We start from the raw sequence: 25,904 nt of genomic DNA, 5'->3' as shown, positions 1-25,904 counted from the left end.
ACAGCAGATTCCCTTCAATATAACAGTTATTAAATCAGCAAAGTTCCCTTTGCTTTCTTCTTTCTTTGTAGCTTGTTCTTATGTCAAATGCAAACAGAACCAAAACCTTAATGCTTTGTAGTTAAGATGAACTGAACAGCTGCAACCCAGTCAAAAATGTAAAGTTGTGGCAGAATTCTGCCCTGGACCGCTGAGGCTCCCATTGCAATTCTTTAGTCTTCAATGGGATGCAAATTATGCTGTCTATTAGCTGCATTGCTGGGCTTTTCCTAACAGAATCTGACTACAATGTCAGAGTTGCAGTTCATGTTACAACTGCAATGGGAATTGCAATGCAAAATGGTACCTCTGCTGCAAGTTAGACCCACGCAATAGGAAGATCCTGACCCAACTCAAGTTTTAGGTCCGTGTTTCACAAACCTGGGTCTCCTGCTGTTTTTGGACTACAACTCCCATCATCCCTGACCCCAAGCAAGAGATTATGGGAGTTGTAGTCCAAAAGCAGCAGGAGACCCAAGTTTGGCCAACACTGTTTTAGGCAATGAGTTTCACCCCAAAGAATCATGGGAACTGTAGTTTAAAGACGGTGCGGACTATAGCTCCGTGAAGGAAAAACTGCTATTCCCATGATTCTTTGGATGGGGGCGTCATATGCTTTAAATGTGCACTGGGTGTACTTCAGATGCAGTGGTGCAGACCTGCCCAAGCTGTTAATGTTTAGAACGGCTGGACACATTTGCCCTGTGAATTCCACAAATGGGGCAGGAGGGCAGCTCACTAGGGTCTGCCCACCTCCAACAGTTCTCTGGGAGTTTCGGGGGGCTACTGTGTGAAGTGGGGCTCACTCCAATAGGGTCCCTGCACAAATACGAAAGTCTGATTTCCCAGGGTTCTTGCCAGGAGGTTTTGCCACTTCAGGCAACTGCCCTTGAACTTAAAGCGGGCAATAATGGATCTTGGGAACAGATCACCTGTGCTCATCTCAGCACTCCAATGCATCCAACCCAACAGTGGACTCACCGAAATTAATAGACGTGGCCACCTTAGGCTCATTAGTTCCAGTGTGTCCACTTTTGAGTAGAAGTTTGAGTACAACACCCATGATGGGTGTGGAATTTCCAGTTTGCGATACCAGCTGAATTAAGGCCACTGGTGGCCACCATGCTGTCAATCAGGATTTTGGGCTCTCAATCTCTTCCTCTGCCCCCTTTCCCCAGAGTACTGTGTGCTTTGCTCAGCTCCCTCAAGGAGAGCCAGCTACATTCTCTCGGGACTGCTCCTCCTCATCCAGTGTCAGGGGATCATCAGCTATGCCCACTGCGTCACTTTCAGAGCTGGACTTCTCCGGCACATCAGAATAAAGGTTCTTCAGGTAGGTGGCAAACCTGTCTTCCTTGCTGCTCCAATCCGCAGCACATTCCTTCCCCCTGCCATCTGATGCTCCCTGGTCCATCACATCAGACCTTGGAAGGGGAGAAACAGAGAGCTCTGGTTTGGGTGGATGGGCAGATGTAACACATTCACCTTCCGCATCATCGCTTACTTTGCAAGAGTCGGACTTGTCATCCTGGTGGGAAGCATCCGGAGAACCCTCTGTAGCAGCAGGGACTGCTGGCTCACTCTCATATTCGGCCTCCCAGTCTTCCCCATCCTCCAGAGCTGCGGATTTGGCCGGTCCAGCATCCATAGCCTTGCCTACGAAACCAGCAGAATCCCCAGTGCCTTGGGTCTTCTGCCACTCACGGGCACCAAACATACATCTTTTCGCTTCTGGGGCATCCTGCGCACTCTGCCAACGGCTCCCTTCCTGGTTCCTTTTCATGCTGCTAGCGCTGGACCCAAAAGAAGACCCTCCTCTCCTCCACCCTTGGGGCCCTGAGTTCCAAGAGCTTGATTCGACAGCGCCTTGCCTCCGGTTGCCCCAAGCCCTGTCAAAATCCTGCCGCTTGTCTTGCCAATGACCCCCATTCCCATGCTCTCCTTCTCCCCCTCCTCTTTGGTTCCCCCTCCAGCCTGTGTGGGGCTGGGCTCTCTTCCAACCCCCTGCTGCCTGTGGCTGGCTGTAGTCAGACCTGCTGCTCCCACCATTTCTTTCGGCAGCGCTGTTCCAATGGCGCCCGTAGTTTTGTTGTTCTAGGACTCCGCCATTTGGCCCTCTGTGGCCACCGTATCCTCCAGGAGCCGCTCCACACTGCTGGGCTCCGCTAGGCTGTTGCTGCCCACTGGCGCAGCCTGGCACACAACAGCAAGCCGACCGGCGGCAGCAGCTCAAGGCGCACTGAGCAGGTGGCTCGTGACATGTGGAGAAAGAGGCCTGAGCGCCGTCATGAATGGGTGCTGGAGGAGGGAGGCACTGTGCCCCTCTGGCAGCGTTAATGAGGACATAGAGGATGTCCAAGCGCACAGGCACCGTGAGGGAAAGGAGGTTGTTTGGTGCGCAAGTGCGGCCCAGGAAGAAAGGCTGGAGGCTGCTGGAGAGCCCCGAAGAGGTGGGCTCATTGGAGGATGAAGTAGATGATACCAGAACTGGCCTTCTCTCCGGCGAGCGGCTAGTCACTCTGTCGTCAGCCATGAGGTCTGCCTGTGTGATCCCAGCAATGGTTGCAGGTATGTAGAAACTGCAAAGGATGAAACAAGAAGCCAGGTTTAGGAGCCTCCCCTTATTTGCTAGAGCAAATAATTGTAACAGCAGGAATCCCAATTTTCTGCCCTCTATTCTCTGAAGGGCAGAGACCATGAGACGGAAGTTGCCAACCCCCAGTTTGGGGTCTGATTCAGGCCCATTCAGCAAATTCTTCTGCCCACCTCATGCTGAAGATGGTGGGAGAATAGTTTCGGCGGTGGGAGGATAAGAAGAAAAAGAAGAAGAGTTTGAATTTGATATCCAGCTTTATCACTTCCCGAAGGAGTCTCAAAGGGGTTAACATTCTCCTTTCGCTTCCTCCCCCACAACAAACACTCTGTGAGGTGAGTGAGGCTGAGAGACTTCAGAGAAGTGTGACTGGCCCAAGGTCACCCAGCAGCTGCATGTGGAGGAGCAGAGACGCAAACCTGGTTCACCAGATTACGAGTCTACCGCTCTTAACCACTACACCACACTGGGTAAAGAAGTACTGGACAGGAGCCTGTCATCTTAATGGGGAAACAAACCTTCGTCCTGCCAGTCCTCACATTGACCAGAAATAGGATGATAACCTCTTAGTCCCCAAATAAGGTTAGACGCCCATCCTGCAAAGACAACTTGAGAGTAAGTCCCAAAGAGCTCAATGGGACTTATTCCTGAGTAAACATGTCAAGGAGTTCAGTGTAAACGTCGCTCTACCTCCAAAGACAACTCACCCCAATATGAAGCTCAGGTTGCTAGGAAATCATGTTTAACTCCCCTGCATGCAGAAAAGAAGAATAAGCAGACCACCAGGCTCTCCCAACTCCACAATATCTGTGTTGAAGGAGGCAAAAGATTGAGTTGGCAAAGATGGAGAAGTTTTTGATTTTTTTCTTTGGAATACATTCAGATACCACCAAGTTAATTTTTAAAAAAACCTGTATTTTATCATTTATTTCAACAATTTGTATGCTGCTGAATCACAGTAGTCTCTAAATGGTGTATGTAGCAAGAGACACACTTCCATATGAGGTGCGTGTGTCCACAAAACATTTTTATCCCGTTGGAACTAATGGCATAGAAACCAACCCATGCAATAATTAGTAAAGAAAACGCCTTTGGGCATGCACTGAGCGTCTTTCCTCTTGGGTTTGCTTTTGCACGCAGCCCACGCAGAAGAGGGGGTTGGGGAAGGAGAGGATCCTAGAGAACAGTAACTTTGCAAGCTACTTTGAACCTTAGCAGCCCCACCTGCCTTCCTTACAGTGCATTCCCACGCCTGCGACTATTCCCAAAATGCCTATGTGCAAAAGGCATTTCTTTCCTTAGAAGCAGCCGCTGGGCCGCTGGAGCAAAGTTTCTGGGAAGAGCCGTGCAGACATCAAATTTGCTGGCTTGCAGAGGAAAGGGGCTCAGGTCATTTCTATAAAAAGTTTTTAAAACGGATGTTTCCTTCCCCCCGAAGAGCCTCTGCTTGGGGACACAAATTCACCCAGGACGCCTTCCTCCCATGCACCCGGCTAAGAACGCTTCCCGCGCTTTACCTGCAATCCGCTTTGCTGTCTCGTGCCCAACAGCGACTCCTGCTGCACGAGGACCCGGGCAAAAGAACGCCCAGGCATGCGCAGTTGCTTCCGCTGAAGGGCGGCTCCCAGAGAGTTCATTTCTATACATAGAGGGGGAAGACCAATTGGAGCGCTGGAATTAGCCTACGGGGGAGGGGCCTAGAAACTTAGAAGAAGGGGCGGGGCTTCAAGAAGCACAAAGCGAAAGCGCGGGAAGAGCGCGAAAAGGGGGAAGGTAGCATACTTATTATTATCATCATTGATACTCTAGTGGTGCTAATAATGTTTATCATTGGAATTAGCAATGCTGCTAGGATAGTGTTACTACTAGTATAGGGGTGTAGTAGCATTAATGATATACTAGCAGTACTTCTAGTATAGTACTATTAGCAATGCATAATGTATTAACATTTGTAATACTCAGTGATAGAGATGTATGGAAGTGAGAGCTGGACCATAAAGAAGGCTGATCGCCGAAGAATTGATGCTTTTGAATTCTGGTGCTGGAGGAGACTCTTGAGAGTCCCATGGACTGCAAGAAGATCACACCTATCCATAAGGAAATCAGCCCTGAGTGCTCACTGGAAGGACAGATCCTGAAGCTGAGGCTCCAATACTTTGGCCACCTCATGAGAAGAGAAGACTCCCTGGAAAAGACCCTGATGTTGGGAAAGATGGAGGGCACAAGGAGAAGGGGACGACAGAGGACAAGATGGTTGGACAGTGTTCTCGAGGTTACCAGCATGAGTTTGACCAAACTGCGGGAGGCAGCGGAGGACAGAGGTGCCTGGCGTTCTCTGGTCCATGGGGTCACGAAGAGTCGGACACGACTAAACAACAACAACAATACTCACTGCTTTTTTTCTTAAAAAAATGTTTAGGGGTACTCTTATTTTGACTCAAGAAAAGCACCATTTTATAGCTCAAATCGGGAAAAATAAATACAGTAAATGTACAAAAGTACAGAGTTTCACAAAATGTTTAGGGGTATGCATTCCCCCAGGGGGAAAAAGTACAGGTTTCCAAATAAATGGTTGAGAGTGCAAATAACTTTCTGTGGACAGCTAGTGTAGGGGTTAGAGAGTTCAAACCCTGCCTCTCCACATTACTTGGTTAATTATGCATATATATGCATATCTATTTAGGAGTCTGATCCATTAAATTCAGCGGTTCTTACTCCAAAGTCAGCAGAGGATTGCTCAGAAGTAAGCCCCACTGAGCTCCTCAGCCCCAATTAAGCATGTCAGTGGGATTGAATCCTGTGAAATCCTGCATCAACTTATCTAGAAGTCCCATTGAACTGAGTGGGACTTGTTTCTGAGTAGACAAGCATAGGATGATGCTGAAAGTCACCATCTTTTTGCACTCTTATGTGTACATTGGGGGGGGGGGAGTTAATATGGGAGTGTAAGTGGTGTTTTTTCTAAGCTCAATAAAGCAAGATGAGCGCTGCAACCCCAGAGTCGGTCACGACTGGACCTAATGGTCAGGGGTCCCTTTACCTTTACTGTTTTTGGTTTCAAGGTTCTGAAAACTGAGCTGCGCATTAGATTCGATGGCGCATTAGACTCCAGAAAATCCTGTAATTTGCACAAGCAAACACGGACACAGTTTGCACAGCGACGAGGTTTGACGTGCGTAAAGTATTATACCAAGTTAATACCAGTGATATCCTCCGCTCTCCCACTTTTTTAGCCAGCTCCCCACCCGGCTCCCGGCTGCCTTGTTACTTATCAACCAGTCCAGGAGGTGGCACTGCCCACCATGCTTCCTAGAATTAGCTGTTTCTGCCTACATACAGTGCATTCAATGCACATCCAAGGCATGTTTAAGGCACATGTCTTCCCCCAAAGAAAGCTGGGAACTGTAGTTTAAGGATGCTGGGAATGGTAGCTCTGTGAGGAGGAAAATACAGTTCCCAGGAAATTCATGTATTGAATGTATGGAGTGGATCCCCCTATGGGTCCATCTTCACTTTCTGTTGAGCACCCCCCTCCACCCCATTAGTCCTAATGATTACCAGGCATCACTGGATGGTGAGTGTATTCTGTAGACATGTTTAAGATTTTGTGCATCTGATTATGTGGAATCTAGACCATAAAAGCAACATGCCAAAATTAATCCAGTGGCGTAGCATGGGGGGTGCAGGGGGGGCCGGCCGCACTGGGCGCAACATCTGGGGGGGCACTCGCACTCGCAGCTCTCTGCCCCTACCTGGCTCACTCACTCTCTCTCACTGCAGTGCTGGCTGTGCGAATCCGATCCGAGCCGCCGGGTCGCTGCCCACTGTGAAGGGGGTGGGTGCCAGGCGTGCGGTGCGGAGAGAGAGCGAGGGACTATCTGGGGGAGTGCAGCGGCCGCCCAGCGCAGCGCTGAGCGCGGGAGAGAACCACACCAGACCAGACCAGGCAGCAGCAAGAAGAAGCTGGCAGCGGCAGCAGGTTAGGGGTTAAAAGGTAAAGGTAAAGGTACCCCTGCCCATACGGGCCAGTCTTGACAGACTCTGGGGTTGTGCGCCCATCTCACTTAAGAGGCCAGGGGCCAGCGCTGTCCGGAGACACTTCCGGGTCACGTGGCCAGCGTGACATCGCTGCTCTGGCGAGCCAGAGCCACACACGGAAACGCCGTTTACCTTCCCGCTGGTAAGCGGTCCCTATTTATCTACTTGCACCCGAGAGTGCTTTCGAACTGCTAGGTTGGCAGGCGCTGGGACCGAGCAGCGGGAGCGCACCCCGCCGCAGGGATTCGAACCGCCGACCTTTCAATCGGCAAGTCCTAGGCGCTGAGGCTTTAACCCACAGCGCCACCTGCGTCCCTAGGTTAGGGGTTAGGGGGTGCAAATTACTTGCCTTGCCCCAGGTTAGGGGGCGCAAATTACTTGCCTTGCCCCGGGTGCTGACAACCCACGCTACACCACTGAATTAATCCCTTAGGCTTTAAGACTTTCTCCTGCAACAGACTATCTGTCCAGAAACTGATGCGGAGGAGCCTATTTATGCTAAGGCTTTGCCCAAACCAATGCTGTTCTGCCCCCAAAGGGTTCGATTATTTCGTGATAGCAAATCAGTTTACAGTCATACCTCTTCAGGTTGCCTTTTTTTGGGTTGCGGACCGCTGAAACCCGGAAGTACCGGAACGGGTTACTTCCAGGTTTTGGCGGTCATGCATGCGCAGAAGCGCTAAATCTCAGGTTGCGAACGCTGCGGGTTGCGAATGTGCATCCCGCACGGATCACGTTCGCAACCCGAGCATCCACTGTATTATTATTAGGTGGCAGGAATAACAATGCTGCGCCTTTAAGAAAAGATAGTGCCTTTCCCCACCCTTTTAGCCTGGATGGAGCACAGGGAAGAGAGTGCGTGTATAAGCTTACATGTGTTGCTCCACCCACTTTTGCCCCTGGCTCCACCCACCACTGCCCTGTGACTCTTGGATGGTTGATCAGAAGGGGATGTGGTTGTGGCGTTCGTACAGAGCCCCCGGTCGTTTCACGGACTACTGACCTGTACACCACTACTTTATTCTTCCGCTGCCACCAATTTTGTGGGGGGAAACCCAGGGCTCCCGAGTGAAATACGGTGGTACCTCGGGTTACATACGCTTCAGGTTACAGACTCCACTAACCCAGAAATATTACCTCGGGTTGAGAACTTTGCTTCAGGATGAGAACAGAAATCGTGCTCCGGCGGCGCGGCGGCAGCAGGAGGCCCCATTAGCTAAAGTGGTGCTTCAGGTTAAGAACAGTTTCAGGTTAAGAACGGACCTCCGGAACGAATTAAGTACTTAATCTGAGGTACCACTGTACTGAGTCTCAGTCAGGTAGAGTTAACAATGAAGATTAAAGTTTATTTCAAACACAAACAAGTTTTAAAATATTTGAAACGCTGTCACTCTATTCCCTCTCAGTCTCGTCCCTGTCTCTAACTCACTCCTCTATCTCCCCTCCCAAAAGAACCAATGGAACTAACTGTCAAAACCTCTGAGCTGAGCCTCAAAATCAGGTAGGCTCCGCCCCTGTGCTTTCTTATTGGTCAACCGATTAACCCTTTCTCCCCCATACAAACATATCCCCGAAGAATGGACGAACGCCACAGTGGTCCTCAGGGTGAAAGAAGCTCCAGCCTCTGCTTGGGCTGAAGGATGGGGTCACAGCGTCCTTCCGCCTTTGCTTCTGCAGTGTTTTCTCAGGAAGCAAGCTCCTTTTCACAGCTGCCCCTTCCTTCTCCAGTTGATCAATAGGACCAATGAGGTCTCCCCCTTGCCTTAAACGTTATTCCTGGGAGGCAGTGGGTGCAGTGGCCCTTGGTCCCCTCTCTGACCTCAGAGGCCTGGATGTGCCCTCCTGCTCTGCAGTCTGTGGTGATGCAAGAGACGTCTTCCCAAGAGCAGCTGCTAGCACAGAGCACAAACAAATAAATTGACCTAGTATAAAGACAGCTTCCTGTGTCCAAGGGGCTGAGTAGGATAGGGAGATTCCCCATGCAGAAAAAGTTTTGGGTAGGCAGAGGTGCTCATCCAGAGGTCCTTTGTATTGTGCGTCTACAGATGCGCAGTTGGCATCCGTCTGTCTCCTGGACACAATGGAAGATTGCGCCTTCAGGGGTGACGCCAACCGTTGGAGAATTACAGCACCTGCTGTGGCTGTAGATACAGGAGAGACACGTTCTATTGCAGGTAAGGCAGACAAAGGGACCCACAAGGATTTTTGCTAATGTTGGGGCACATGATCCTGATCTCAGGACTGTTTGCACCTGCAAACATTTCAGGGCTTCATTTCTACTTGTTTACACGTCCTGTAGTAGCTTCCTGTTGGAAGTTCAGTAACTTTTCATACCTAACATCCCCGGGGGGAATGTTGCTCTATAGAGCAAGAACAAGGTAACACTAATGAGGCATTGCAGAACAACGGCAGAATGATGTGCGGACGGTCCAGTACAAATCTACCACTAACGCCCTACTATTGCATCCACAACCTGTTGCAGAATACACCTGTTGAGATGGTGTCCTTTGACCTCCCAGTAGATGCCTCCATTTGCAGGACAGGTGAAGCCAAGTAGACATCACGGGGTCCCGTTTTCTCTTGCTTTCTGCTCCCCCAGGAGGACAGTGATCTGTTTCTTCAGTAGCTCCGCTCTTTCCCGAGCTTCCTGGCTGGCTCCCGGGTCTTCTGTTTCCTCCAGAACTTCCAGAACAGAACGCAAGGCGTCAGCGTTCTTGACTGACTCCATCTGTTCCTGGTCCGCTTTGATCTCTTCCACCCAGTCCAAATATGCCTGCAGCAGCCCCATGTCGGACAGGAAACTGCTTATGATCTTGAGCTCCGGCTTCCTGCGACTCAACTCGGAGAGGACGTCTCTCCCGGCTTTGCTCAGGCGGTTCCCCACAATGCTGAGAAAAAAAAGACAGGTGTTATAAAGGTACCCTGGGTGAAAATGTGAATAGACATGAGGTTGGGTCCAAGCTACGTTAGGCCACATGCACACTATATATTGAAAGCGTTATGATGCCTCTTTAAACAGTCACGACTCCCCCCTGCACCAAAGAATCATGGGAACTGTAGTTTGTTGAGCTGAGAGTTGCTAGGAGCCCCCTTTCCTCCCACAGAGCTACAATTCCCAGAAGAGACTAACAATCAATCCTTCTTCCTAGGGAACTCTGGGAATAGTAGCTCTGTGAGGGCATTGGGGTCTCCTAACAACTAATTTAGTGTAATTAACTCAGCCAGGATGCAACCCATGATAGAGAAAGACCTTGTAATAGGAGAGCATGCAGATCAATTTCTCTCTCACACACACATGCACACACATATGCCCAAGAAACAAGTGAGGAGGGTTTTAGGGCGAAACATACAAGGGGAGTACTCCCTCAGAACCACACAGCCAGAAAATGTACTACCTCAGCAAAGGTCATGCCATTCTGACTGGTTGCTAAAGCAACACCTCCACCAGTCTCCCTCTTGGATAATTGACTTTAACAGAATTAACCCTTAAGCTCCAAACTGAACGATCCCTGCTGTTTCACTTCCAACAGCTTGACTCCCATCCAGACCCCCAGGAAGCATGGCCAATGGTCAGGGATTATTTGAGTTATAGTCCAGCAAACATCTGGAAGGCCACAAGTGTCCCACCCACCTCTGACTTAATGGCTTTCCCTTCCTCCTCACTGCAACTCAACTGAGGAAATTCATTCCCCACATCTAAAATTATATAGTTATTTTATTTACAAATACAGTGGAAAGGAAAACCAAATCTGATAAGTATATCTATGCATGCACACTTTATATATTTAAATTTTGGGGAGGGAGAAACTATACTCATGATTACATATTCTGCAAAACACATTATAGAAACTGCAACACTTGTTGGATTAAGAAAATAAAAATTGTAGAAATTTATCAAGGTATTATTTGGGGGGTGTTTGTTTGTTTGTGTGTATGTGTGTGTGTGTGTAAAAATTCCTAGATGTATACAATAGCATTCCTTATTCCTCTTGCATAGCACTGCATTGTATTTCCTCTGTGTTGGGATCGTTGCAAAAATGTGATCACCTCTAATCGATTATACCTCCTGCCAAAATTCTATTCTGGTAGGCTTGTGATTTCATTTCCAGAAGTTTGCAAAATATTAAAATGCAATATCATCAGAGCATACTTACGTCAAGAGCCTGAGTGTTCTGTTGCCCATCAAGGAATCCATAATATTATCCAAGCCGCTATCTGTGATTCCTGTGATATCGAGATAGAGCTCTTCGAGGGTGGTGTTCTCCTGGAGGGCATCCCATAAACCCCTCACCCCTTCAGAGCCCAGGCAGTTCCCACAAAACCTTAAGAAATTGGGGGTGGGGGGAGAGAGAGAAGTTTAACTTAAAGCAAAGAGGAACTCCCGTGATCAGTGGAATTCAAACTAATACATTGCAAATTCCTGTATAGGAAATTCCCAGTTTCAGATTATCCCATCAGAATGAATGAAGCAAAACACACCCCTCCTGGTAGTTAGGATTTTACTTCCATAGAGCTGAAACTGGCTAGAGGGTCACGAGGTCTGAACTCCCAGTTAAAGGCAGAATCCTATGGAATCTAGACAGTGGGCCATCTCAAGGAGGAGGCAGGGATATTATACAAAAGCAAAGAGCTTTAGAAAACTAAAGCTCTTTAGCGAACTCGAGCAAATAAACCAAGCTACATGCTGCAGGTGAGCTGTCCTAATTTACCTGGATTCTATAGACTAGAACCACAATGATAAGAGATATAGATGAAACCCTTGCTATACATTGGAAGAACACAACTTTCTGCAAAGAATCCTGGGAACTGTGGCTGCAGTTCCCAACACCTTACACAAACTATGCTTCCCAGGACTCTTTGGGGACGGCCATGTCCTTTAAGTACGTGATGTGGATATGACCATAAATCAAGGATCACCTGATCCCATATGAACCGACCCTGTAATCGTGATCTAAGGCCCTTCTTCATTTGCCTCCTCCACGGGAGGTCCAGAGGGTGGCAACACCACAATGGGCCTTTTCAGTGGTGGCTCCCTGTTTGAGGAATGCTCTCCCCAGGAAGGCTCACCAGGCACCATCGTTACTTATCTTTAGGTACCAGGCTAAATCATTTATTTGCCACCAGGTCTTTGGCTTTTAATTATCTGTGGCCTTCTTTCAGTGTGGTGCATTGTTGTTCTTAAGAAGAGTTACCATACGTCCCGGACATTTTGCGGGGGTTTTTCCAAAAAAAAACTCAACAACTTGGGATAATTCCCCCAAAAAGCAGCTTTGGGATTTTTTTTTTAAAGGAGGGTCAACAATTTGTTTTTCTTCAGATTTTCGCTGCTTGAAATATGGCAACCCTATCCTAAGTCACTTTGAGTCACTTAAAAAAAGAAAAGGCACCTAAGTTTTAATAATAATAATAATAGTAATAATAATAATAATACCGTACTTCTCCATGTATAAGACTAGGTTTTTTTCTTTAAGAAATATGGTAAAAAGTGGGGGTCGTCTTATACATGGGAGTGTCTTATACACGGAAAAATACAGTAATTGTGTCACTGGTGGGAGTGATGTCAAGACTTCCGTAGGTTATATCACACACATACACAGAAGGTGACTCACAGAAGTCTTTTCACCTGGCATCTTGGGGACCTGAGTATCTCAGCTTCTATGGCTGCCGCCTCACAGTCCAGAGAATTGTACCGCAACCTGGAAAACAGGAGATTGCAGGTGAGAGCTGAGCACATGGTATGGACCAAAGGTGGATAAACAACCCCACAAGGAGCATGGTGTGTCCCCTACCAGAAATACCACCCCTCTACTAACACTCCAAAGTGTTATGAATACGTAGCACAGACTAATTTTACTGTTTTCCTCCTCTTGTAAACCACTTTGAGTTTGCAAGCTGTGCACGGAATTTATCTAAATAACTAAATTCAACGACATCCAGATCTGTTCCTGCTCCTTTAAACACTAAGGGCATATGTATGTTGCAGATTTAAAATGGATATTTAAAAGACATCTGGAGGCAAGCCCAGTTCAGGGAAGTTTTTAGTATTTGATGTTGCATTCTGTTTTTATTTTTAAAAAAATTGTTGGGAGCCACGCAGAGTGGCTGGGACAACCTAGGCAGATGGGTTGCATATAAATATATTATTATTATTAGTTATTACCATTATTCCCTCTGCATACAGAGCACTGTGGGAGTTGAACTTCTGTGGCTTGGCCTTGGGGTCTCTTACAGGCTATTCACGGTACCCTTGCCAAACTATCCCAAGAATTCCTGGGAGAGACATGATGCAAGTTTGCATTGGACAGCTGACCTGAATGCCACTGCTTGCCCATATTCATAGCAGGGCATAGGACGCTTGCATCCTGCAGCCACTGCCCACGGCATATGGCCAAGGCCTAGGACACTGCCAACCAGGTACTCACTGGAGAGTCTCACACCGATGGAGAAGCCCCCGGAGTCGCCTCAGCCCCCCGATGCCCATGTTGCTGTAGCTCAAGTTGAGGTTCCGTAGCCTCTTATGCTCCGAGCAGCCCAAGACGTAGGCCAGGGCTGCACAGTCAGCTGGGTTCAAGGTCACCTTGAACAGATCCACTTCATCCAGTTTGGAAGCTACCTTCTGCGTCACCCAGTCCTGGTGGAGCTCCGCCAAGCAATGCAGCAAGGAGAGCAGCTTCCGGTCTGATTCGTACTGAGCTTTCTTCCCCAGCCACTCTGCCAAAGGCACAAGGGGGTCCCCTGTTAGGTCCTCAGCCAAGCTCTCCAGCTTCCCCTGCATCCTGGAACTCAAGAGGCCCATGAAGAACCTGGAGAACATCTGCAGGTTGTCCCACTGTTGGCCTCCGCTCAGGAACTCTCTAGTGTAGCCGAGAAGTCCAGCCGCAGCACATCCATCTGGTGCGGGCAGAAGTCTCTCAGCCTGTGCACCTTCTGGAGCTTCTCCATCCCACCAGAGATCCAGGCAAGAAGTTAACTCCTCAGTACTGGGGTCCAAGATAGCCACCGAGTACAACGCAGCTAAGAACTCCTGTATGGTCAAGTGGAAGAAGCCGTAGACCTCGTCTTTCTCCTTGAAGAAGATCCGGTTCAAGAAAGTGCCGGGCAGGTTCTCCGGGTCAAAGCCGAAACCCCGCAGCTCATCTGCATAGAAGACAACTTTCCCCCTCAGCAGACCAGCGTAGGCCAGCTTGCCAAGCTGCAACACCAAGTCTTTGGCTTTTTCCAAGACGCTGCCGGCTCCCCCTGCTCGCCGCAGCCGGAGGATGGTGCTCAAATACTGGCGGTAGACCTCAGTGATGGTGCTTGGTGGGGAGGCCTCCATCTCCCCTGTCCATGGGAAGAATTCCCCCAGCGCTGTGCAGAGAATGAAGCAGTAGAGAGGAATGAAGCTGAGGCTGGCTAAGCCCTCGTGGGCAGATACGTAACCAAGCACATTGGCAGCTCGTGCTGGGTTACGGAAGAAGCGGAAGAAGTAGTCCTTTACCTGCTGCTCTTGGAAGCCAAGGATAATGACATGGCGGTCAAAGAGGTCCTCTGGAAGGGCAGCGGAAGGCCTCGACGTGACCACAATGGTGGCCTCGGGTAGCAAAGTCCCATAGAGGAGGCCGTGCACCAGATCTTTGATGTGAGCCGGCTGGTCCGATTGGAAACAGGGATTCTTGCTCTCCAGGGAGTGCCGGAACTCATCCAGGCCATCTAAAATCACCAGAAGTTCCCCAGGCCGATCTAGCAGCTCGGGGAGAACCCCACTCAGGTGGACATGCTTGCTGCGGATCAGGTCCTCTAAGCTCTGGGGTGTCCTGATGAGGCTGAGCTCCCGGAAGGAGAAGTCTAGCATGCAAAGGGCCTTTTGGAAGGCCGCGCCCAACGCCCAGTCATGGATGATCTTCTGGGCCGCGACGCTCTTGCCGATGCCGGCAGCCCCGCTCAGCATCACCCGGCGAGGTGGGGAGCTCTCCTTGGGAAGTGGGGAGAAAAGCTGGCTCAGAGCCAGGCGGCGGGGAGCGTGGAGGGAGTAGAGGCGGGCACGGCGGGAGGCCAGGTGCAAGTAGTCGTGGCTGCTGGAAGCCGAGCGAGGGTTGTCGGACAGCAGCAGGTCGGTGTAGCGGATCTCGATGTGGCCGCAGGTTTCGGTGTCGTCCACATTGGTGCAAAGCTTCTCCGTGCGGGTCAGCAGGGAGCGGCGGTGGTTCTGCAAAGCAGCTGGCAGGAGGATAGCAGTTGGAGGAAAAGGTAAGGAGGAGACCCAGAAAAGTACAGTGGATAATCCTGATGGAATGTACAGAGCTGACTATTGTAGGGCAAGGAGATCCATCCCTTGAGTTTGCAGCTCCCATTTGGAAAAAAATAAATCTCTCTAGACCCACATCCACGTGAACCCATCTTTTGCATGCATTTTCACAGTCGTATTACTTTGGGGATCTTTACTGGAGACGCAGAGACTGTTGCAATGGGCAGGATTGTTGCAATGGGGAGACCTCTTAGGCACCATACAGTTAAAGAATCTTGGGAACTGTAGTTGGCTAAGGGTGCTGAGGGAAACCCCTATTCCCCTCTCCCGGAGCTACGATTCCCAGAGTTCCCTGGGAAGAAGGATCGAATGTTAAACCACAGTGGGAGTTGTAATTCTGGGAGGGCAATAAGAGTCTCCTAACAACTCTCAGCACCCCTGAACAAACTAAACTTCCGAGGATTCCCTGGGGGGAGTTTAAAGTAGTATGATGCTGCTTTAGATGTAAAGGTAAAGGGACCCTTGAACATTAGGTCCAGTTGTGGCCGACTCTGGGGTTGCAGTGCTCATCTCGCTTTACAGGCTGAGGGAGCCGGCGTACAGCTTCCGGGTCATGTAGCCATCATGACTAAGCCGCTTCTGGCGAACCAGAGCAGCGCACGGAAACACCATTTACCTTCCTGCCAGAGCAGTACCTATTTATCTACTTACACTTTGACGTGCTTTCGAACTGCTAGGTTGGCAGGAGCAGGGACCGAGCAATGGGAGCTCACCCTGTCGTGGGGATTTGAACCACTGACCTTCTGATAGGCAAGTCCTAGGCTCTGTGGTTTAACCCACAGCACTACCCATGTCCCTTGCTGCTTTAGATGTATATGGCCATAAAAACATAGAATTTTTAAAGCTGGAAGGGACCCCTGCTAAGTGTAGGAAACTTGCAGCTAAAGTTTCCTTGGCAGCTGCAAGATTCATGTGCTGAGCAATCCATCTTTATTCTTGCTGCCTTCCTTAGTATTCATATATGTACTAATTATATTAAGATTTAAATACTGCTTAATCAAGTGTGAGAATGCCAATGCCTCTTGCTTGGACAGAGGATGGAAAGGCAGGAAGCTGAGTGGGTAAATCTCTGACCTCTGTAAGGCTGGACTGTAACCTGCCGTGCAAAGTTATGAGTTGCCTCTGTTGCCCAGCCCAGTTTTGTCTCTGCCCTCCAAAAGGTTGCCCACAAAGGAATGTGGCCCTCAGTCTGAAAACAATTCCCCACCCTCTTCTGCACTGAAGCCCCTCTTTGTCCTGGATTCTGCTTGCACATCCTTTCATTGCTGTTTCTCCTCCTCCTCCGTTACCTTTGAGTTGTCGGCTCAAGGCTCTTCGAAACGTCAGGTCATTGCTCTTTTCCTCATCTGCCATGACAAGAGAACATTTAATGCATAGGAAACAGGCGCCCTGTAGAGACCTCCAAGCCCAAGAGATTTTGCTGCCTGAGGCAAAGGACAAGATGGCTCCCACATTTCCCATACGGAAGCTGATTGAACTGGCAGGGGAATCTTATTTTGACACGGGGGACTGGACAGTGTCCTCCTGAGGGCAGCAGGGGAGATTTGGGGGCACAGGCAGCCTGGTGTCCAGCTCTTAGCCACTGTTCCCTAGCACCCATCACTTGCTGCCTGAGGCCATCATCTCACTCTGCCTAACGTTAGGGCAGGCCCCAAACTTGCACCAGCCCTGCCTGTCACAAAGCAACATCAGCAGACTGATGCACTGCTCTTTCTGCAATCATTTCTGAGAGCGCATAAAACTGGAACCATTTCTCCCTGTTCAGCCCTTTCCCCATACTGTCAATAGATCTGAGCATCATTACAAGTGCCACATAATGTTCATCCCACACATGCAAGGAATTTATCCTTCCATGTAGCAGTAACTACACTTTGGAACTCCTAGCCCAATAGGCAGGCATCTTCACTGTACTGTTTTTGGAACCTGCTACTAACTTTGTCTAAGCAGAGCTATCCAGGCATGTAAATCTGACACGCCTTTTAACATGTCGGCATTCATCATTGTTGTTTTCAGCCTGCAAATGATATGCAATTGGGGATGCTTCCCCCTCATTACAGTGGTGTTTCCTTTGCACAGAAGTGAACATTGTGGGAATAATGACTTCATTAATTATGATAAATTTTTAATTTAACATAAATAAGTACATAAATTACGGTGAACGGCAGATAGCCAACAGATAACATTGTATTTGGCAGAAACCAAACTGAAGCAGAAATGAAACAGCACAGATTGAGACAAAGGCAGGTCAGAATGAAAATTGCTGCTGCTTTAAGACCCCTACTGAAGAGTTGGAACAATATGCTTTTTGCAATGTTCATTTCAGTAGAGCATTAGGAAAGGCAAGCAATGCGTACTCCTGTTAAGCATCAGGTAGGTTTCCCCACACCAGATCCTCAGAGACAGAGATGCATGTCACCATGTCTTCAACCTTCATGATATTCTCTCTCGCCTCAACTCACACTCCAAACACACACACACACAAACGTCTCTTACATCAGCCCCCTCCCTCTAACAGAGGTGGGAATTTGCCAGCTCCATCATCCTCTGATGGTTTTCCTACTCCAAAATGCTCAGAGAGCCGGACCAACTTCTCTCAAACCAGGGGTAGCCAATGTGGTGCCTTCCAGACGGTCATCCCTGATCATAAGCCACATTGACTGGGGGCAATGGGAGTTGTAGCCCCAACAACATTTGTGGGGCATTCCATGGGCTATCCCTATCCCAAATGCTAGTTCTCCTTAAGAGGCCTCAACTACCCATCTTAGGCAGCAACCTATCGGACAACAAAAACTGTTCTTATGTTGAGCCTTTGTGACACCGAACATTTTGCACGTGTTAAAGATAACCAGCTTTGAAATCGTGGCCAAATAAAAGGGTGGCGCCAGCCCCAGTGGACAGCTTCGTGGGGCGATGATGCTCACCTGAGCTCCTGGTTGAAACATTGCCGCTTACAAGGAGGTAAAGGAGCAAAGAGCGAGATGGGGGCAAGGCCCATGCTATGCACAGATGCACCAGTGGGGATGCCAGATTGGCTTTGCTGATGCGTTTACATCGTACTGACCACACCGCGGTCTCGTCCCTCCCTCTCTGTCATCTGGTAAGCAGCGGCAAAGCTACCTGCTGGATGCCAAGTGAGCCCTACTGCTCCACCGTCCACTCAAAGATACAAATATATGCACAGAAGCAAGCCCTCCTATGGAGCAAGGTGGGAGAGATGACTTGCCTGCAGGCACGGCTGGGAGCTTGTATTTCTTCGAATTCCAGAATTTCAGTAAAGCTCGTTTGGGAGTTTTGGGAGGAGGCTCTAGATTGAAACGGGAAAGAGAAGGATTGTGAAGAAGAAGAGGAGGAGGAGGAGTTTGGATTTGATATCCTGCTTTATCACTACCCGAAGGAGTCTCAAAGCGGCTAACATTCTCCTTTCCCTTCCTCCCCCACAACAAACACTCTGTGAGGTGAGTGGGGCTGAGAGACTTCAGAGAAGTGTGACTGGCCCAAGGTCACCCATCAGCTGCATGTGGAGGAGCGGGGAAGCGAACCCGGTTCCCCAGATTACGAGACTACCGCTCTTAACCAGTACACCACACTGGCTCTCACTGTGAAGGCAAAGCAGTGCTAGAGCAGATGCCCACCAGCAGGTCTACGAACCAGGATACCTTGTGTGTGGAGTGGGGAAACTAGCCCACTATACAGAGGCAAATATTTACACCTGACCCCATCCACCACCGGAACGTGGCCCCCAGAAGCTTGCCAAGAAAGGAATGTGGCCCTTCCCTCCTCACTCCTGCCCTCAAGGCTAGTTGTGTCACTGCCGTGCCTGGCTGCCTTGGAGAAGGTTCTCCTTTTCCTTTCTCCGGACAGCTCTTTTCCAGCCAGTGCTGGAGCTCAGGACAGTAGGCCTCCTGCAATTCCCGCAGTGCGTCCAAGAACTTCTGGCTATTCTCCGGCTTGCTGCAGACCCTGTCCAGAAGCGCAATGACTTGGTTGCTCTTGGGGATGGTCTCCAGCAGGGAAAAGTACTCCGGCTGGGTCAAGAGCCCGCTGTCATGGAGTAGGCGGAGCAGAGGAGCTGGGTTGGGCTCCACCCAGCGCAGGAGAAGTTCCCGGTGCTCCTGGATGAGCCGAGTGAAGTCCAAGGGAGCAGCCATCTGCAGGGAGGGAAAGAAGAGGGTGAACAGGAGGGCAGTAGGCCAATCCCATTTTGTCGCTTGGTTGGAAGAGTGCTCCCTGATTATAGGGGGCAGAAATCCCCCCCCCCAAAAAAATGTTAATGTATGTAACAACAGCAGCTCGGATTCTTTATGTGCAGAAATGGAAGGAAGAAGTTCCTACCAAAGAAGAATGGATAATGGACTCTGCAGAACTGGCAAAAAATCAACAGCAAAATTAAGATCACCTAATGGTGAGTGTTTGAATGGAAGAATGGATGCCTTTTTTCAGAAATACTATAGTATGATGAACTCGCAAGCAAGATTTGAACTATGAGCAACAGAAGTTATTAGGTTTATAATATTGTAGTTATGATTTAATAGAGAAGGGGCAGCAGAAGGGGAGAAGCAACAACTCCATGGGAAAGGGGGTGGGAAGTTGACAAAAATAAGAGGAAAGACGAAATTGTGTTTTGATTGCGTATGTTTAAAAAGCTGAAACGTAATGAAATATAATTGGGGGGGGGGGAGAGAACCTTTACATATCTGCCTACATGTCTAAACACACATATACGTGAACTTATCTCAGATGGGCAACTCCAGGCCAGCTCACTCTTAATGTTCTCAGAGATAAGCAGTTTAACCCCAGCAATGCCTTCAGCAGTACATTTAATTGCTTCTGTGGCAAAAGATGGGGCGCTGTGACAAGTCCACCTGATGTTTTTGGACTACAACTCCCATCATCCTTGACCATTGGCCACTTTGGCTGCTGGGAGTTGGAGTCCATCAACATTCAGAGGCTCACCACCCATGCTCTAAGCCAGCCTTCCCCAACCCAGTGCCCTGCTCCAGAAGTTTTGAAATATACCTCGCATCATTCTCATCCTTGGCACCAACAATTTACAAAAGCAATTTACTCCTTAACTTAAAGAAAACAAAAGAGATCATTGTGGACTTTAGGAAATGTAAACTGAATATTCAGCCACTTATTATTGAGGGGAAGTGCGTGGAACAGGTCTCGGTGTTCGATTTCTGGGAATGGAGTTGAGAGACGACCTAACCTGGGGAGAGAACAGCAAAGACCTGGTGAAGAGAGCACAGCAGAGGTTATATTTTCTGAGAATCCTCCGGAAAAACAATCTCTCAAAGGACCTGTTGATGGCATTTTACCATTGCACTGTGGAGAGCGTACTAACTTATGGTCTGTGTGTGTGGTTTGGGAGTTGCACGGCCAGGGAAAAAGCAATGCTATTCAGGGTTGTAAAGACTGCAGAGAGAATTATTTGGTGCACTCTTCCCACCTTAGATCAAATCTATGCTGCTAGGTGCCATAAGAAAGCGGCAGAGATAGCACATGATAGTACGCACCCTGGAAATGATCTCTTTCAGCTTCTGCCTTCTGGAAGAAGGTATAGGGTTATAAAGGCCAGGACTAGCCGCCTGAGAAACAGTTTCTACGCTAATGCAATTCTGGTTCTAAACGCAGCATAAGGGGTCACTGTAGTATAGTGTATTTTAAAATGGGGTTTTAGAGTTCTTAGGGGTTTTTGAATGTTTTATGTAGTTTTTATGTAGTTTTGTGGTGGTTTTATGTAGTTTTTATGTAGTTTTAAGTAGTTTTTCAATTTCATTATTCCGCAAGGGACAATGACAATAAAGATATCATAATCGTATTGTAATCATCTGGAGGTCCAGCTTTACTGCTGTTTGAGAGTGCTACCTGTGTAGGCTACAGAGTATGTTTTTGTTGGCATAAGCCACAGCTGAATTAAGAACTATGCCACTGCTTGAGTGTACCACTAGAGAGACAACCACTGCTGTCTTGAGCATAACTGCAAAGTAGGGCCGGATTTAGGTTTGAGAGGCCCATTGCTACTGAAGGTAATGAGGCCCTTTATATGTCCAGCTGTCCTTTGTCAACAACAAATTGTCGCTGTTTTGTGTGTGGAATACATGTCGTTTGGTAATTTATGGACCTAATAGGTATCTAAAGCCATTTGCACATGCAGAATGTAGGCACCCTATATATAGAAATGAGCAAACCAGTGATATTTTAGGCTAGCAGGCTAGCAGGCGGGGCCCATTACTTGCATCATAGGAGCCTACACAACACAAAACACTGTTGCTGTATGTAGGTTTTATTCTGTTTTTTATCTTATATTTTGGAAATGTACATCCAGTTTTTTTCCCTTTATAGTGGTACCTCGGGTTACACATGCTTCAGGTTACATATGCTTCAGGTTACAGACTCCACTAAGCCAGAAATAGTGCTTCAGGTTAAGAACTTTGCTTCAGGATAAGAACAGAAATGGTGCTCTGGCAGCACGGCAGCAGCAGGAGGCCCCATTAGCTAAAGTGGTGCTTCAGGTTAAGAACAGTTTCAGGTTAAGAACAGACCTCCAGAACAAATTAAGTACTTAACCCGAGGTACCACTGTAATTTTGGGGGGCCCTAAGCTATGGCTTGTTTAGCTTATACATAAATCCAGCACTGCTGCAAAGGCACCAGCTGCTCAAACAACAGTGGGAGGAATCATGACGCGACGCTGCATTGCAGTGGGTTCGACTAGATGATGCTTGTTGGTTCTGATTCTGTGCATTTCCACATACATAATCGCTGGAGGTTATTGCAATTGGCACAGTTGCTTTGAGGCAGACGATCGGTCCAACTAGCTCAGCACTGTCTGCACAGATTTGACAGCAGCTCTACAGGATTTCAGACAGGGTTCTCTCCTAACCCTATCTGGAGATGCTAGGGATTGAACCCCAGACCTCCTGCATGCAAGGCAGATGCTCCACCACTGAGCTACGAAGCGGCTCTGTCCTCTCTGGTGGAAATCACTACTAGGAAAGGGAGGTTTGTGAGCCGCACCAGCATCTGGGATCCTTTTGGTGCTTGGCCAAAGCTGCAAAGGCCCGAAGGAGCTATGGAGTGAGAAGGGGGCTGCTTTGCCCCGTTTGCTGCCAGAGCCTTTTTGCTTCCACCTGCTGGCTCACACAGGGATGTGGGTGGCGCTGTGGGTTAAACCACAGAGCCTAGGACTTGCCGATCAGAAGGTCAGCAGTTCAAATCCCTACAACGGGTTGAGCTCCCATTGTTCGGTCCCAGCTCCTGCCAACCTGGCAGTTCGAAAGCACGTCAAAGTGCAAGTAGATAAATAGGTCTGGCGGGAAGGGAAACGGTGTTTCCGTGCGCTGCTCTGGTTCACCAGAAGTGGTTTAGTCATGCTGGCCACATGACCCGGAAGCTTTACGCCGGCTCCCTCGGCCAGTAAAGCGAGATGAGCACTGCATCCCCAGAGTCGTCCGTGACTAGATCTAATGGTCAGGGGTCCCTTTACCTTTACTGGCTCAAATGCAAAGTTGTTGCGGCCTCCATATGAATGACACATTTGCAGCGTGCCAAAACGTGCTGTGCTGCCACCTACTGAAGGGTTTGCATTACAACATCATGGAACACCAAGCCCCTCTCCCCTCCACCTCACTGATTGTGTCCTTGCATATTTTTCCAATATGGGGATGAGGAATCTGTGGCCCTGCAGATGCTGTAGGACTGCAACTCGCCCAGCCCCAGCCAGCATGGCCATCACAAGCCAGAATGGAAGGAGTTGCAGCTCAGTGACATCTGGAGCACTACAGCTTTCTATCCCTGTTTCAAGGAAGAGGGAAAATGGGGGGAGGTTAAGCTGACAAGGAGAAAAGTGTGGTAGAATAGAGGCAGCCATAAAGCAGAGGGCAAGAAAGATGGAGGCAGAATTGCAGAGGGGGGAGATTGGCGCCAAGGTGCAGCAATGGAGGACGAATGGGGAATTGCACTTTAAAAAGTTGGGATGAATGAAGGATGAGTGGGAAGATGTATAAATAAATTCCTTGCAAGCATATCAGGAGGAATGCAGGGCCAATGCTCCTTGTCATGCAACCCGCCTGCAAAGAAACCGGAACAGATGCTCAATAAACACCCGAAGTAATTTAACCTCCACGTAACCTTTATGCAAGCAAATCAAGATGGCTACTCAACAAAACAGGTCATCTGAAAGGGCCCTCCTTTGTGCTTTTGCTGCAGCAAATTTACACAGCTGGAAAATCTGCATTACAATGTAGAATCTCCTCGTCTCTCATCTTTGAAAACAACTCTCTTCCTTACTACTATGTTTGGATTAAAATGTCGGTGGGCTAGCAGGGACCAGGGAAAATCATTTTGGGCTCGGATCCAGTTCTTCAGTGGCCAGATAAGCAGCTACTGCTGGGGAAAGGGCCACAACCTGTTAAGGCAACAGGATATAGCTCTCCTTTATCACCTCGTTTCTCAAAGGTAGGTCTGATAACAGAAGCTATGAACTCGACCTTTCATTTGGGCAGAGTCAGCGATAAGGGGAGCCGGTTGCTGATCAAGCCCAGAGGTTCAGCGAGGGTGTAGAACGTGATATGAATCTATTGTAAATTAGCTAGTTGAGGTCATGCCTTGTACTCTCCCAGGGCTGTCATCTTTGACCTTGACCCAGTTCAGGAAAATGAACCCCACTGAACACAATAGGGCATAAGAGTAGATGGAGAATCCTTTTGGAAAGGGCCGGCCAGATGTCCATGGGAAACCTGCAAGCGGAACCTCAGCACAACAGTGGCTATATGAATCTGCAGTTCGTAGCAACTAGTATTCAGAGACACATTGTCTCTGACAGTCGAGGGAGAGCACAGCCATTCCAGCTACTAGCTATTAATAGCCTTGTCTTCCCTGAAACTGTCTAATCCCCTTTCAGAGCCATCCAAGTTGGTGCCCATCATGACAGTGAGTTCCATACTTTAACCATGCACTGCGTGAAAAAGCACTTCCATCATTCAGCTTCACTTCCTTATTTCTTTTTAAATTTTTTTTGACAAAGCATTAATCAAAAATAAATAAGAATAAAAATGTGCATCCCACCCCCAGACCATTCCTTGTAACTATCCAACCTCCCAAAATTTCAACACCTCTTGCGATGGTTTGACCCCTTTCCATTATTATCAGTACAAATTCTACAATTTCCATATCTCAAAATAATTTCTCCTGCATATTCCCCGCCTTACCTTAATAGCACATGTTAATTTATCATTAGTCGCTATATCCCACACCTCTTTATACCATTCTTCCATTTTATATTCACCTTGCCCCTTCCACTTCCTAGCTATAATAACTTGTGCAGCTGTCAATAAATTGGGGAGCAAGCCCTTCCTAGCCTGCAAACCTTCCGCCCCATTGTAAATTGATAATAATGCTACCTCTGGACTTTTGGTCGGCTTTAACCCAGTGATTTCTGTTATCTCCTTAAACACCTCCTCCCCTGTACATATCTACACCCCCACCACATGTGAGCATAAGTCCCGGTTTCCCGGCATCCCCTTCCAACATAACACTGAATATTCCTTGCAGCTTCACTTCTGGGTACAGGTACATGCAGAAGGAGATGTCCCTACTTGCTAGCCATTAGAGGTATTTTGCCATTCTTGCTATCCTTCCTCCCGCAACAGAGGCTGTATTGGTGTACGCCTCCTGGTCTCTCTACCTGGCCCTCAGAACTCTTTGCAGGCCACGCCCCCTCTCACTAGGCCACGCCCCTCACTGCCCCTGCTCCACACATCCCTTGAGTGTGGCTGAAATGTTTCCCTGAACTCTGATTATAAGCCTCTTGCTTGGCTGGTGGGTAGAGAGGGGTGTGTGTATCAACTAGCCTACTGTACACAACATGAATCAATTGATCTGCCTGCTTTTGCCTCCGGCCCTAACTCACTGGCCCTCCGGCCCCCGGAAAGTTGCCCAGAAAGGAATCCTGACCTGGAAGAGCGTTCCTTTGTAATAGTTGTTTGAGAGGCGGGCAGTCCCATCCCACGCAAACATCACTTCATCCTTTGCTGCATACATAAAAGCCATTTCCTCCCAAAGAGTCTTAGGAGCTGGAGTTTACCTCTCACAGAGCTACAATTCCCAGCACCCTTAAACTACAGTTCCCGGAATATATATTTTTGAAGAGTAATTTAAATGTATGGTGAGGATGTGAACCAAGCCTGTGGATAAGAGGCACCTGTTGAACGGCACACAGCCTTTAAAAGGGTATGGAGGGAGCTGTCAAAAAGAAGCGTCCTCTGTATTCTAGCACCACAAACAACAGCGGGGTCGGCAGGGCGGGGGGGGGGTGGAGAGAGGAAATTGCTGCCATCTGGGCTTCAGGCGCCTCTGGCTCAAATCCCTTTTCATCCGGGGAGCTCATTGGATGACCTTGACTGGCCTGTATCTCTCCAGCTTAACTACCTCAGGGGGTTATTGGAAGGATAAACAAGATAAGAATTACAAAGCGCGTTGGGACACAAAAAGTGCCAGAGGATTGATTAATAATCATCATAAAACGATAAAAGTTGTGTCAGGAAGAATAGCTGCTTAGCAGACTGTACATTCTTTAGTAGCTGACACGGCAGTTTGTGTGTGCCCAAGAGGCAGGCAAGCTGACAGACAAATCACACCCTATAAAATGAAGAAGTAAATTTCAGATTTAAGTAAGGGGCGGTGAAGGCAAAGCTAAGCTCAGCCTCAAAGCCCTCGTGCTCTTCTTGTGGTCAGCAGATTGCATTGTTCAGTCCATCTGAAGGACTAATGTGAGGCACACCCCATCAGGCAGCGGTTCCCAAATTTTCTATGTTCCCATCGTAACCTTTATTTTAATCAATTAATTTCACATTGCCGTGTACATATGTGTTTCGAGGCGATTTCCAGTTACCCCATCCAAGTAGCTAAAAAGCTTTTCAAACAGTAGAAAAGCAACAACTGGAAA

The 25,904-nt window shown here is 48.5% G+C and overlaps 2 protein-coding genes across 5 annotated transcripts; both read right to left on the bottom strand.

Moving 5' to 3' along the window:
* Positions 1 to 384: 384 nt before the first annotated feature.
* Positions 385 to 4,590, bottom strand: LOC309374896 (uncharacterized protein). Of its 4 annotated transcripts, none has more exons than XM_081920113.1 (3): positions 4,150 to 4,590; positions 3,340 to 3,439; positions 385 to 2,618 (listed from the first exon to the last, which is right to left on the bottom strand). In XM_081920113.1, the coding sequence occupies exon 3, from the start codon at positions 2,570 to 2,572 to the stop codon at positions 1,244 to 1,246; it is 1,329 nt and encodes a 442-aa protein (XP_081776239.1). In that variant the 5' UTR covers positions 2,573 to 2,618; positions 3,340 to 3,439; positions 4,150 to 4,590; the 3' UTR covers positions 385 to 1,243. The 4 variants fall into 4 exon arrangements, with proteins under 4 accessions (XP_081776239.1, XP_081776240.1, XP_081776241.1 ...); XM_081920114.1 differs by lacking the exon at positions 4,150 to 4,590 and adding an exon at positions 4,088 to 4,102 and having other exon boundaries at positions 3,340 to 3,428; XM_081920115.1 differs by lacking the exon at positions 3,340 to 3,439.
* Positions 4,591 to 7,371: 2,781 nt separating this feature from the next.
* Positions 7,372 to 24,528, bottom strand: LOC309375870 (NACHT, LRR and PYD domains-containing protein 12-like). The gene is made up of 9 exons (XM_081921788.1): positions 24,169 to 24,528; positions 18,775 to 19,105; positions 18,075 to 18,261; positions 17,879 to 17,904; positions 16,247 to 16,447; positions 13,093 to 14,869; positions 12,280 to 12,366; positions 10,825 to 10,992; positions 7,372 to 9,558 (listed from the first exon to the last, which is right to left on the bottom strand). Exons 1-9 carry the CDS (start codon positions 24,232 to 24,234, stop codon positions 9,231 to 9,233), a joined length of 3,171 nt encoding a protein of 1,056 aa, XP_081777914.1. The 5' UTR covers positions 24,235 to 24,528; the 3' UTR covers positions 7,372 to 9,230.
* Positions 24,529 to 25,904: the final 1,376 nt, after the last annotated feature.

This window comes from Podarcis melisellensis (genome assembly GCF_964234715.1).
Source record: "Podarcis melisellensis genome assembly, chromosome: 8".
NCBI classification, from domain to species: Eukaryota; Metazoa; Chordata; class Lepidosauria; order Squamata; family Lacertidae; genus Podarcis; species Podarcis melisellensis.
The sequence above is the reverse complement of the archived record's forward strand: the minus strand, read 5'-3'. Positions and strand labels throughout refer to the sequence as shown.